The sequence below is a fragment of the Gorilla gorilla genome, chromosome 2, assembly GCF_029281585.2.
Source record: "Gorilla gorilla gorilla isolate KB3781 chromosome 2, NHGRI_mGorGor1-v2.1_pri, whole genome shotgun sequence".
NCBI lineage: Eukaryota > Metazoa > Chordata > Mammalia > Primates > Hominidae > Gorilla > Gorilla gorilla.
The window spans coordinates 196,691,662-196,703,753 of NC_086017.1; the positions used below are offsets into that span (position 1 = coordinate 196,691,662).

Here is a 12,092-nt window from a genome sequence, read left to right on the forward strand (position 1 = left end):
CTCAAAAAAATAAATAAATAAGTAAATAAATATTTTCTAATTTCTATTTTACTTCCTCTTTGACCTGTGATTTAGAAGGATAGAAATATGTTGTTTAGTTTCCAAATATTTGGGACTTTGCAGATATCTGTTATTGATTTCTAGTTTAATTCTATTATGGTTAGAGAATATGCTTTGTATGATTTCGTTTCTTTTAAGTTTTTTAATGTTTGTTTTCTGGCCTAGAGTATGGTCCAGTTGGATGATGTTCCATGTACACTTGAAAAGAATGCATATTCTGCTGTTGTTGGGTAGAATGACCTAAATGTCAGGTCAGGTTGGTTGATAATATTTTACAGGTGTTAGTGATTTTTCTGTCAACTTTTTTATTGATTGATGAGTCAGGAATTGAGTTTTCTACCACAATTGTGGATTTCTCTATTTCTCCTTCAGCTTTGCTAGTTTTTGCTCCATGTTTTTTTGTCTCCATATATTTTGAAGCTCTATTAGGCAAATAACCTGACCTAGATTCACCAGTTGTCATTCTGTTACATTTGCTTTCTCATTCTCTCATATATACATATTGTTTTGAACCATTTAAGAGTCTTTGATTCATGTCCCTTTAATCCTAAATACTTGAGTCTGTTTATTTTTTTTCTTTTCTTTTTTTTTTTTGAGATGGAGTCTTGCTCTGTCTCCCAGGCTGGAGTGCAGTACCACAATCTCGGCTCCCTGCAACCTCCGCCTCCTGGGTTCAAGCGGCGGCATGAACTGGGACTACAGTGCTGGGACTACAGGCATGCACCACCACGCCCAGCTAATTTTTGTATTTTTGGTAGAGTTGGGGTTCCACCATGTTGGCCAGGCTGGTCTTGAACTCCTGACCTCGTGATCCACCCGCCTCAGCCTCCCAAAGTACTGGGATTACAGGTGTGAGCCACCGCGCCTGGCCAAATCTGTTTATTTCTTAAGAATAAGGGCATTCAAGACTGGGCGTGGTGGCTCACGCCTGTAATCCCAGCACTTTGGGAGGCTGAAGCGCGTGGATCACCTGAGGTCAGGAGTTTGAGACCAGCCTGGCCAACATGGTGAAACCCCATCTCTACTTAAAATACAAAAAATTAGCCGGGCGTGGTGGCAGGCACCTGTAACCCCAGCTACACGGGAGGCTGAGGCAGGAGAACTGCTTGAACCTGGGAGGTGGAGGTTGCAGTGAGCCAAGATCGTGCCATTGCACTCCTGCCTGGGGGACAAGAGTGAAACTTCGTCGAAAAAAAAAAGAATAAGGGCATTCACTTACATGATCATGGATTACCAACATCAGGAAATTAACATTGATATAATACTATTATGTAATCTACAGGTCTTATTTAAATTTTTCTCTTATAGCTTTTTCTTTTTCCTAATACAGGATCCAGTGCAGGATTGTGTATTGCACATAGTTTTCATGTCTCTTTGATCTACTTTATTCTGCAACAACTCCTTGCCCTTTCTTTGTGTTCATTGGCATTAATATTTTAATTTTGTCTGATATACTGATGATTTGTTTCAGATTATGCCTATTTTTTTTTTTTTGAAACACCACATAAGTGATATTCATTTCAAAAGCATCACCCAAGGAAGGAGGGGCATGATGTCAGTTTGTTGCATTGTTGGTAATGGCAGGAAAGGCAGATTTGTCACCAGCAACTGTGACTGGGTGGGAATTCCAGGCTTCAGTTCCTTTAGTGTTTATTAATTTAGCATTCAGCAGATATTTATTGAGGGCCTTTTGGCTTAGACCCTGTACTAAGATAACAGTGGTGAAAGGATGTAATCTCTTTTCATGGAATTTAAAGTTTAGTGTGGAATATAGACATTAAACAAATAATCACACCAATAATGAATTTCAGTGGTTCCAGGTGACTAAAGGAAAAATGCAGTATCAGAAGGGGTATATGCAATAGGAGAGCTAAATGTAAAGTTGGGGTTGGAAATGGGCATGAAGAGGAAGGCAGAGACTTTCTTTGTGTGGCAGCTCTAGTTTATAAACAGACATTCCATAGTGGAATGCTGCGGTGCCCTGTGCTCTAGGGATAGATCTAACTTTTGCGTAATTTTACTTGTCTGACTTGCCAGGAGTAAGCTTGACCTAAAGCAACTTAATCACAGGATGGTCTGGGAGCTTAGATTCCAGCAATTTAAGCAGCTTGGTGATACTTTTTTTCTTTTTTTTTCTGTTGCTCAGTTTTACTTTGAACTCAGAAGGCTATAATAGAAGACCAGGTGGCCGTCGCCATAGCAAAGGTAATCCAGAGAGTTCTCTAATGTGGAAACCTCAGGAACAGGCTGTAACAGAGATGATTTCTGAAGAGAGTGGCAAGGGTCTGAGGCGTCCCCATTGTACTGTGGAGGAGGTAAGCCTTTTCAGCTTGATTTCTTTAAAAAAAATTTTACAGCTCTTCCCAAGGATGCTGCCTAGAGACACTCAGAATGGTTCAACGTTTGACATACCATTGTAGGTTTTCCTACAATACAGCCTCCAACAAAATGAGGCTGTCTTAAACCCAGATGCACCAAAAATCTGCATGCAGCGTGTGCCCAGGCAGACTTTGAGGGGTTCATGCTATGAGACCTAAAGTTCTTATGAGATTGTCCAGATCACATTAGCAAGGCCTATAGCGGCCACGTGTGCTCAGTGAGTCTGTGACAGGATCAAGCATGTTGCTTATCGAGGAGCAGAAAATCGTTGTGAAAGTATTGAAGGCACCGACACAGAGTCAGACAGCTAAATTTAAAAATGAAACTTTTTTCAGTAATAAAAATTAAAAGACTAAAAAGAATTTTTAACGAATATTTTTGGGAGCAAATAATATATCTACTATGTTATATATTTCTTTTTTCCTTTTTTTTTTTGAGACAGAGTGAGACTCTTGTCACCCATGCTGGAGTGCAGTGGTGCCATCTTGGCTCACTGCAACCTCTGTCTCCCACGTTCCAGCATATGTTACATATTTCAAAAGGTACTAAAGTATGTACGGTAACTAAATTTCTCAGACTCCCTTCCATACCTGGCTTCCACCACCATGTTTACTTCTAAGCAAGTAACCTCTGATACCTATATGTATTCTTCTATAGATATTCTATATACATATAATTTAGTCAATTTTTAGATGTGGTTATTTTTATTATAAGGAAGAAAAAAGAGTCATATTAGGAAGAGATAAGATTATATTCTTTTTTTTTTTTTTTTTTTTTTTTTTGAGACAGAGTTTTGCTCTTGTTGCCCAGGCTAGAGTGCAATGGCGCGATCTTGGCTCACTGCAGCCTCCACCTGCCAGGTTCAAGTGATTCTCCTGCCTCAGCCTCCCAAGTAGCTGGGATTACAGGCATGTGCCACCACGCCTGGCTAATTTTTTGTATTTTTAGTAGAGATGAGTTTTCACCATGTTGGCCAGTCTGGTCTCAAACTCCCGACCTCAGGTGATCCACCTACCTCAGCCTCCCAAAGTGCTGGGATTACAGGCATGAGCCACTGAGCCTGGCCAAGATTAGATTCTTTTTGGGTACCTGAATTAGTGTAACTTGCTTTTTTAAAAAAAATTTACCAAGTTTTTTTTTATATATAGAGATGGGATCTCGCTATGTTGTCCAGGCTAGTTTCAAACTCGTGGGCTCAAGCGATCCTCCAGCCTCAGCCTCCCACAGTGCTGGGATTACAGGCGTGAGCCACCGCGTCCAGCCATAACTTGTTTCTTTTTATAAACTTTAGTAACTGTGACTAAGGAAGGGAAGTAAATGGTGTGCATCTCTGCTTTTTCCTTCACCTTTCAGAACACTCAGCATGATGAAGAGTCAATCTTTTTACTTTCCTTTTGAGGTTTTCCTTTATTCCAGGAAAATTTAGAATTATTCCTGTATCTGGCACTCCCGAGGACCATCTGCTATTTCACTTGCCAACAGTTTTCTGAGCCACTTGTTTAATTTAGTTCATCAAAGAAATATTTATTGGGGTCCCAGGTACTGTGCTAGTTGTACTGTGCTAGCAATTCAAGATTAAATGAAATGTGGTTTCTGCCCTCTACGAGCTTATACATAAATAGTTGCTATTTGATAAGCAGGCAGAGAGAGAGTAATGGACGATATCCCTGAAAGGGGTTTTAAGATGAGGTGTTAAATATTTCAGTCTCTTAGATGAGAAATCAGAAATGGGACTGAGCCAGTATCTGCAGGGGAATATGCAGAAGATATACTCTAGAAATATTGGTAGGTAGTATTAGCAAGGACGTTATCTGTTGATTAAGTGTGATCTAAAGTAGATAGAAGGATCTGAGTCCCAGATTTCAGTTTTGGGAATCACTATGTGTCACTTACCAAGATAACCCTATGTTTATGGGGAAGATGATGACTCCAGTCTTGGACATTGTTTAAACTCCCTGTGAAACCCACAAAAAAACCTCTCCTGGAAGCTCGTGGATATATGTGATGGAAATTTTGAGGAGACACATTTCTGAATCTTTAACCTATTGGTGTTATTTAAATCAAGGGAGCTGATGAGATTATTCAGGGAAGGAATGTAGTGCAAGAAGAGATATGGGCAAACCATCAGTATGATGTAGGCAGAAGGAATAATCTGCAGTGGAGACAGAGAAAAAAGAATCAGAAGAGCTTATTGTCTAGGAAAGCAAGGCAGGTCAGCAGGGTGAAATGCTGAAGAGAGATCAAGTAACATAAGGACTGGAAAAGTGTCTATTAAATGTAGCCATAGAGGTTACTGGTGATGTTGGTGAGGCCAATTCATTTTGGAAACTGTATATTCTCGTTATGCAAGCAGATGATTTCTGCTGAGTTTTTTTGTAGTTAACCTAATTCTGTTCAACCCAGTTCTGTCAAAAACCTAGATGCCATCAGAATTTAGCAGATAACATGAATAAAGTGGGCTGGAGAGCAGTGGCCCATCTAAATGGGATAGCCCTACATATAGATTGTGGATTCAGTTGATCAAAGGAGGCTAGATTTTTTTATTTTTAAAAAATGTATAAAGTTAGTAATTAATTCAAAGAAATATTAAAAACATAGTGCTGGCAAATAAAACACACCTATGGTTTACATTTGGCCTTTTAATTATAAATTTAATGTGCTGGTACTTATCTAACATGCTTTCTTTTATTTAGGGTGTTCAAAAAGAGGAAAGAGAGAAGTACCGAAAGTTATTGGAACGACTTAAAGAAAGTGGTCATGGAAACTCTGTCTGTCCTGTAACTTCAAATTATCACAGGTGACAGTGAGCTAACAGATAATGCTTTGCTAGGCATCTTTTTTTTGTTTGTTTTTGGAGAAAGTATTGGTAGGAAGGGTTTTACTGAAAGAAGAGGTTAACCCTGAGAGAACTAGCTCTGTCATTTGCCTGGATATTTATCTAGTAATGGATAATATGTAACTGGTTTTGCAAAGTAAAATTTTATGTTACCTTTAGGACCTTTTGTTCAAGTAAACTTTTACTTGAAACTCTTATATAAAAAAAGTGGATCACTGGTTGAAGTAGGGCTCCCAAGAGGCAGAGAGTTTCTTCAACCTCCCCAGCATACATTTCCCACAATCTCTCTCTCTACCTCCCTTCCCCACCCCACTCCTGCCCCTCTCTCCATTTCTCCCATCTCCCTTCCTTCCTTCCTTTCTCCTTCATCTCCTCCCGGTCTTTCTTTTTGTCTTTTTTCCTTCCCCCTACCTCACCCCTATCCCATGAGACATACCTAGTCCCTGCGGCATCATAGAGATTGAATGTTAGCACATTTGGAAACCCACTAGAGACAAGATTAAAGTCTCCCAGGTCATAACAATTTTCCTTATAGGACAGCTTGTTAATTAAATAATGATTTAAGCAAATATTAATAGATGAGAGTGGCAGAAGGAAGTGATATTTGGCCTTGTATTTGCCTGTGAAAGGAGGACAAAAAATGTGTGAGCTCAGGATTGAGGTACACTAGGTAATTCTAACAAGTGGTGTGAGAAAACACAGGGATCCCAGAAATTATATAATAGCAAATCGAAGATTAAAAAGTCACCGAATACTATCTAGCTTTTTTTTTTTGGAGATGGAGTTTCACTATTGTTGCCCAGGCTGGAGTGCAGTGACGCAATCTCAGCTCACTGCAATCTCCGCCTCCTGGGTTCAAGCGATTATCCTGCCTCAGCCTCCTGAGTAGCTGGGATTACAGGCGTCCACTGCCACGCCCAGCTAATTTTTGTATTTTTGGTAGAGATGGGGTTTCACCATGTTGGCCAGGCCGGTCTAGAACACCTGATCTCAGGTAGTCCACCTGCCTCAGCCTCCCAGAGTGCTGGGATTACAGGCGTGAGCCACCGCACCCGGCCTACTATCTAGCTTTTGAATGCAGAAATAACAGATTGTTTGTGAATAATCAGTTGTGAACTTTAAAAAAAAATTCTTTTGGTTTAGTCAGAATGTCAGTATTTTCTCCATTTTGACCAGCCATATGTTGGAAACAGCAGTATGTTTAACGAACTCTTAGCTTTGTCATGTTGGCGAAACCCTCAAACTGTTTTTGCTTTTTAAAGTTGCTGCTTTGGCTGGGCACAGTGGCTCACACCTGTAATCTCAGCACTTTGGGAGGCCGAGGTGGACGGATCACGAGGTCAGGAGATCAAGATCATCCTGGCTAACACGGTGAAACCCCATCTCTACTAAAAAATACAAAAAATTAGCTGGGCGTGGTTGCTGGCATCTGTAGTCCCAGCTACTCGGGAGGCTGAGGCAGGAGAATGGCGTGAACCCAGGAGGCGGAGCTTGCAGTGACCAGAGATTGTGCCACTGCACTCCAGCCTGAGCTACAGATCGAGACTCCGTCTCAAAATAAATAAATAATTAAAGTTCCTGCTTTTGGCTGGGTGTGGTGGCTCACACCTGTAATCCCAGCGCTTTGGGAGGCCGAGGCAGGTGGGTCACTGGAGGTCAGGACTTCGAGACCAGCCTGACCAACATGGCGAAACCCCATGTCTACTAAAAATACAAAAATTAACCAGGTGTAGTGGCGTGTGCCAGTAATCCCAGCTACTTGGGAGGCTGAGGCAGGAGAACCACTTGAACCTGAGAGGTAGAGATTTCAGTGAGGCCATGATCACACCACTGCACTCCAGCCTGGGCGACAGTGCGAGACTCCGTCTCAAAAAACAAAAAGTTCTTGCTTTTAATGTATTGTTTCAGGATCCATTTAAATATATAGCTTAAAAAGTTTTTTATCTTTTAATCTGAGTTTTATCACACTGAGATTTTTCAGTTAGTGCATCACTGGGGATTCAGAACCTCTGATTTTACAAACAGAGAAACTGGAGGTTAGGTAACCTGGCTGAAATATTATTAGAATCATGATTAGACTCCTTTTATCCTAGTCCCACACAGTTGCTTCCTTTCTGTTGTAATTTGATATAACAGTGTCATCAATCATCCCTATTTGGAGAAGCTTGCCGGACAGAGATAATGCATATTAATGGTAGACTTTGCTTTTGTATCTGATCTCCCTCACTTTTTGTGTTTCTAAGTTCTCAAAGAAGTCAGATGGACACATTAAAGACCAAAGGCTGGGGGGAAGAGCAAAATCACGGAGTCAAAACAACTCAGTTTGTTCCAAAACAATGTGAGTTCCCAGATTTAGCCTTGTCTTAATATATTGACCTTAGTTCATGTTACACTGTTCATATGAGGTAGAAAATTGACATTCAAGTGTAGATGGTGTACCAAAGTACTGTCAAATCTCACAGCATTGGACCGGGCGCGGTGGCTTACGCCTGCAATCCCAGCACTTTGGGAGGCCAAGGCAGGTGGATCACCTGAGGTCAGGAGTTCAAGACTAGCCTGGCGAACATGGTAAAACCCCATCTCTACTAAAAATACAAAAATTAGCCAGGCGTGGTGGCACTTGCCTGTAATCCCAGCTACTCAGGAGGCTGAGGAAGTAGAATTGCCTGAACCTGGGAGATGGAGGTTGCAGTGAGCCAAGATCACGCCACTGCACTCCAGCCTGGGTGACAGTGAGACTCTGTCTCAAAAAAAAAAAAAAAAAAAAAAACCTCACAGCATTGACTGGGGCTTATCTAGGAATTTAGTAGAAAAGCTGTTTCAGGGTGAAGTAGATTCATAACATGGCTCTGGATTATTATTCCTAAGCTGCTAGATAGTAGCAACTATTTTGTGAGCTGAAATTTTATTACATTCCTTATATAACAATTTCCTTATATTTCTCCACTTACTGTCCACTAAATGACAGCTTACCAGATAAGCAGATATCACTCGGTTTATAGTAAAGATTATATTTAAGCAGCAAAGATATGTATGCATTTTTTAGGCAACTTAGTATATACGGAGGCTAGTGTCTTTGGAATTCACTGTAGCATTTCAGTGTAGAGGAATGTCTTGATGTTGTGGAAACTCTGTAAGCTGAAATTCTAACTATATTATTCATCGATGAAGGAAACATTTAATCTTTTCTTTACCATCCTCACAGATAGACTTGTTGAAACAAGGGGACCTCTATGTTCATTGAGAAGTGAAAAGAGGTACGTACATTCAGTTCATTCTACACTTTCTTTTAATATATATTTTCTTACTTTATAAGCGTGTTTATGAGTAAGCAGTTCTGAGGAATTGTGAACTCTCTTGAGTTCTGGTAGTTGGTCAGCATATAGGGTAGATAGGTAGCTAGCTGTTGTGTCAGATGCCCACCCTAGCCTGGTGGGTTGGGGGGTGCCCCTTATCTCCCAGGCATCAGGGGTTGGGAGAAACACATGCTTCTTAGATGGGAGTTTGGTTGGAGTGGGGATGTCTAGTGTCAGTGTCTTTAGGATAGGAACAGTAAAGGCAGCTCTGCATGCTTTAGGATTTTGGGATGATGGTTTTTAGCAGAGTTTGTAAACTATGGCCCATGGGCCAAATCTGGTCTACTTGCCAATTTTTGTATAGTAAATTTCTATTGGAACATGCGAATTAATTTACATACTGTCTGGCTGCTTTTAAATTACAGTGGCAGAGTTGCCACGATGTGCCCAAGACCATAAAACCTGCAAAGCCTAAAATACTGTCTGTTCCTTTTCAGAAAAGTTCGTTGACTCCTGGTTTAGAGTATTATGTAAACTCAACACAATTTTTATGTACAAATTACGAAATCTTATTTCTAAAACTGGGATGTACTAGGTTTGAATCATCTAGCAGAAGTCTATCATCTCTCAATTTTTTTCCTTAGGTGTTCAAAGGGGAAAATTACTGATACAGAGAAGATGGTCGGAATCAGATTTGAAAATGAAAGTGTAAGTAAAAATCCTAGTTACATTTGATATCTGTTTACTTATGTAACTTATGTTTTGGTGCCCATGAAAAGCAAGAAAAAGTATATATATATAACTTTGATTGTTAATTCTGTTGTTTTTCTTTAAAAAAGCAGCAAGCCAGCCAGTCACAGTGGCTCATGCCTGTAATCCCAGAACTTTAGGAGGCCAAGGCAGAAGGATCACTTGAGCCCAGGAGTTTCAGACCAGCCTGGGCAACATAGTGAGACTGTCTCCACAAAAAAATTTAAAAGTTAGCCAGGCATGGTGGCATGTCTGTAGTCCCAGCTACTCGGGAAGCTAAGGTGGGAGGATTGCTTGAGCCCAGGAGGTCAAGGCTGCAGTGAGCTGTGATCACACCATAGCACTCCAGCCTAGGTGACAGAATGAGACTCTGTCTCAAAAAAAAAAAAAAAAGCAGGAAGCATTGAAAATACACAACTTTTTCCTTCCTTGTGAGTTGTTGGAGTTTTGCCTCTGTACAGTAGCCACCTTTGTTTATGAGAGACCAATCTGCCTCCATACCAACATGTTACCTACATTTTATGACTTCTTAGGGAGAATTTCTTAAAAATCATACATCTCTGGAAAGAGATGATATGTTCTGGGTTGCTGGCAGAATTCTATTTGTTTACTACAATTGTGGTTATATAGGTGTTCATTCAAATTAAGTGGTACATTAATGTTTTGTGCATTTTCTGTAATATAAAATGACTTTTTTCAAGGATAAACTAGAACCAAGTTGAGTTACTATAAAGATAGTAGGGATTTATTCTGAGTGATGGGATTGTGGGTCATATTTTTTGCTGTTTAAAACTTTCATAATATCTTTTAAACATACTAATTTTAATTGTGATAGGAGAACTGAAAATACTTTTCTTGCTGCTTCCAGGGAAGGTGGTGAGTGTTCTGTTTGATGGTTCATAACTGAGGGTCCTGTGAGGCCTAGGTCTGGAGCTTTTTTTGCTCCCCCTTGCAGGGACAGACAGATAGGGTAAATCTACTCACTTGGGGGATTTGCTAATTCTCTTTTCTTTCACATTAGTGGCAGTTTTATATTTCATGTGTAATCTGTGTTTATATTTGCAAGTATCAAACATGTCAGTAGAATTTAGATAATTTTTTGATCAGAGGAGGGGATACCAACTGGAGCCTGACCTATCAGAAGAGGTGTCGGCCCGACTCCGCCTGGGCAGTGGAAGCAATGGCTTACTCAGGAGGAAAGTGTCAACAATTGAGACAAAGGAAAAGAATTGCTCAGGCAAAGAGAGGGACAGAAGAACGGACGATCTCCTTGAACTTACAGAGGTATTGTTCTTTGTATTGATCCTAAAAAGAGGCATGTCTTTAAATAACCTCAGTTATTCTAACTTCAATGTTTTGTTTTGAGGACTTTCTCCAGGCTAGGGGTGAATATATGAAAACATGTCAGGTCCATGGTCTGTTGATTCACTTTGACTACATTGATCTTTAGTGAGGCATGATCATTAGTGGCCTAAGGGATCAGATTGATATTCAGCAAATGGGGAGTTGACACAATCATCTCATATCTTGGAATACAACAGATTCTTTGTAAATTCTAACCTTCAAATATGTTGAGTTATATAGTATGGGTTTGGCATTAAGAATAAGTTCATTGCATTTTTTTTTGAAAGTTATTATAGTTTACTAAAATGCCCCCTTTGTTGATTATTGCATTTGAAAATAGTAAAAACTTACAGAACATAAAGAATGAAGGTAGTTAAAATTCTTATTTTAAAGATGTGCCCACATCTTGGCTTCCTCCACAACGTTGCCCTAGTAGGCAAATCTCTTGAATACTTACTGTTATATTGGGCATGCAGGTGGAGAGAGAGATCCATAAAATAGTGAAGCTGTGTGCAGTGGGAAGCAGCATATATTTAGAAGAAAATAATTTCTTTTTTTTGAGACAGAGTTTCGCTCTTGTTGCCCAGGCTGGAGTGCAATGGCGCTATCTTGGCTCACTGCAACCTCTGCATCCTGGGTTCAAGTGATTCTCCTGGCTCAGCCTCCCTAGTAGCTGGGATTACAGGCACCTGCCACCATGCCCAGCTAATTTTTGTATTTTTAATAGAGACCGGGTTTCACCATGTTGGCCAGGCTGGTCTCGAACTCCTGACCTCAGGTGATCTACCCACCTCAGCCTCCCAAAGTGCTGGGATTATAGGCGCAAGCCACTGCCCCCAGCCTAGAGGAAAATAATTTCTATTGGGTTTATAGATTTAGTTTTGTATCTTAAATAATGCATTTATCTGCATAATTCTTTAGTATGATGAAGCCATTTATTCCATAAGGAGTCAATTGCTAGACTGCTGGGTGGTTTCCAAGTTTCTGCCTGTTTGCTTATTCTCTTCATGTCAAAAAGGATGGTATGACCCCTTAGATGTCCTAATCTTATTTTGATGTTTTATTTATTTATTTATTTTTGAGATGGAGTCTCGCTCTGTTGCCAGGCTGGAGTGCAGTGGCACAATCTCAGCTTACTGCAACCTCTGCCTCCCAGGTTCAAGTGATTCTTCTGCCTCAGCCTCCTGCGTAGCTGGGACTACAGGCGCGTGCCACCAAGCCCAGCTAATTTTTGTATTTTTAGTAGAGACGGGGTTTCACCATGCTGGCCAGGCTGGTCTCGAACTCCTGACCTCATGATCCGCCCGTCTTGGCGTCCCAAAGTGCTGGGATTACAGGCGTGAGCCACCACACCCAGCCTATTTTGATGTTTTAAAGGTTTAAAGGCGAGAATGGGCGTGGTGGCTCATGCCTGTAATCCCAGCACT

At 40.6% G+C, this 12,092-nt stretch overlaps 1 protein-coding gene across 2 annotated transcripts in view; it reads left to right on the forward strand.

Moving 5' to 3' along the window:
* SENP2 (SUMO specific peptidase 2) overlaps positions 1–12,092 on the forward strand; it is a 46,817-nt gene that overhangs the window by 19,806 nt on the left and 14,919 nt on the right. For both annotated transcript variants that reach the window (XM_019024569.4, XM_019024568.4), the window contains exons 6-11: positions 2,207–2,375; positions 5,133–5,236; positions 7,519–7,613; positions 8,481–8,532; positions 9,216–9,279; positions 10,429–10,605. In XM_019024569.4, the coding sequence (XP_018880114.1) occupies positions 2,207–2,375; positions 5,133–5,236; positions 7,519–7,613; positions 8,481–8,532; positions 9,216–9,279; positions 10,429–10,605 (661 nt within the window). The remainder of the gene's footprint in view (positions 1–2,206; positions 2,376–5,132; positions 5,237–7,518; positions 7,614–8,480; positions 8,533–9,215; positions 9,280–10,428; positions 10,606–12,092) is intronic.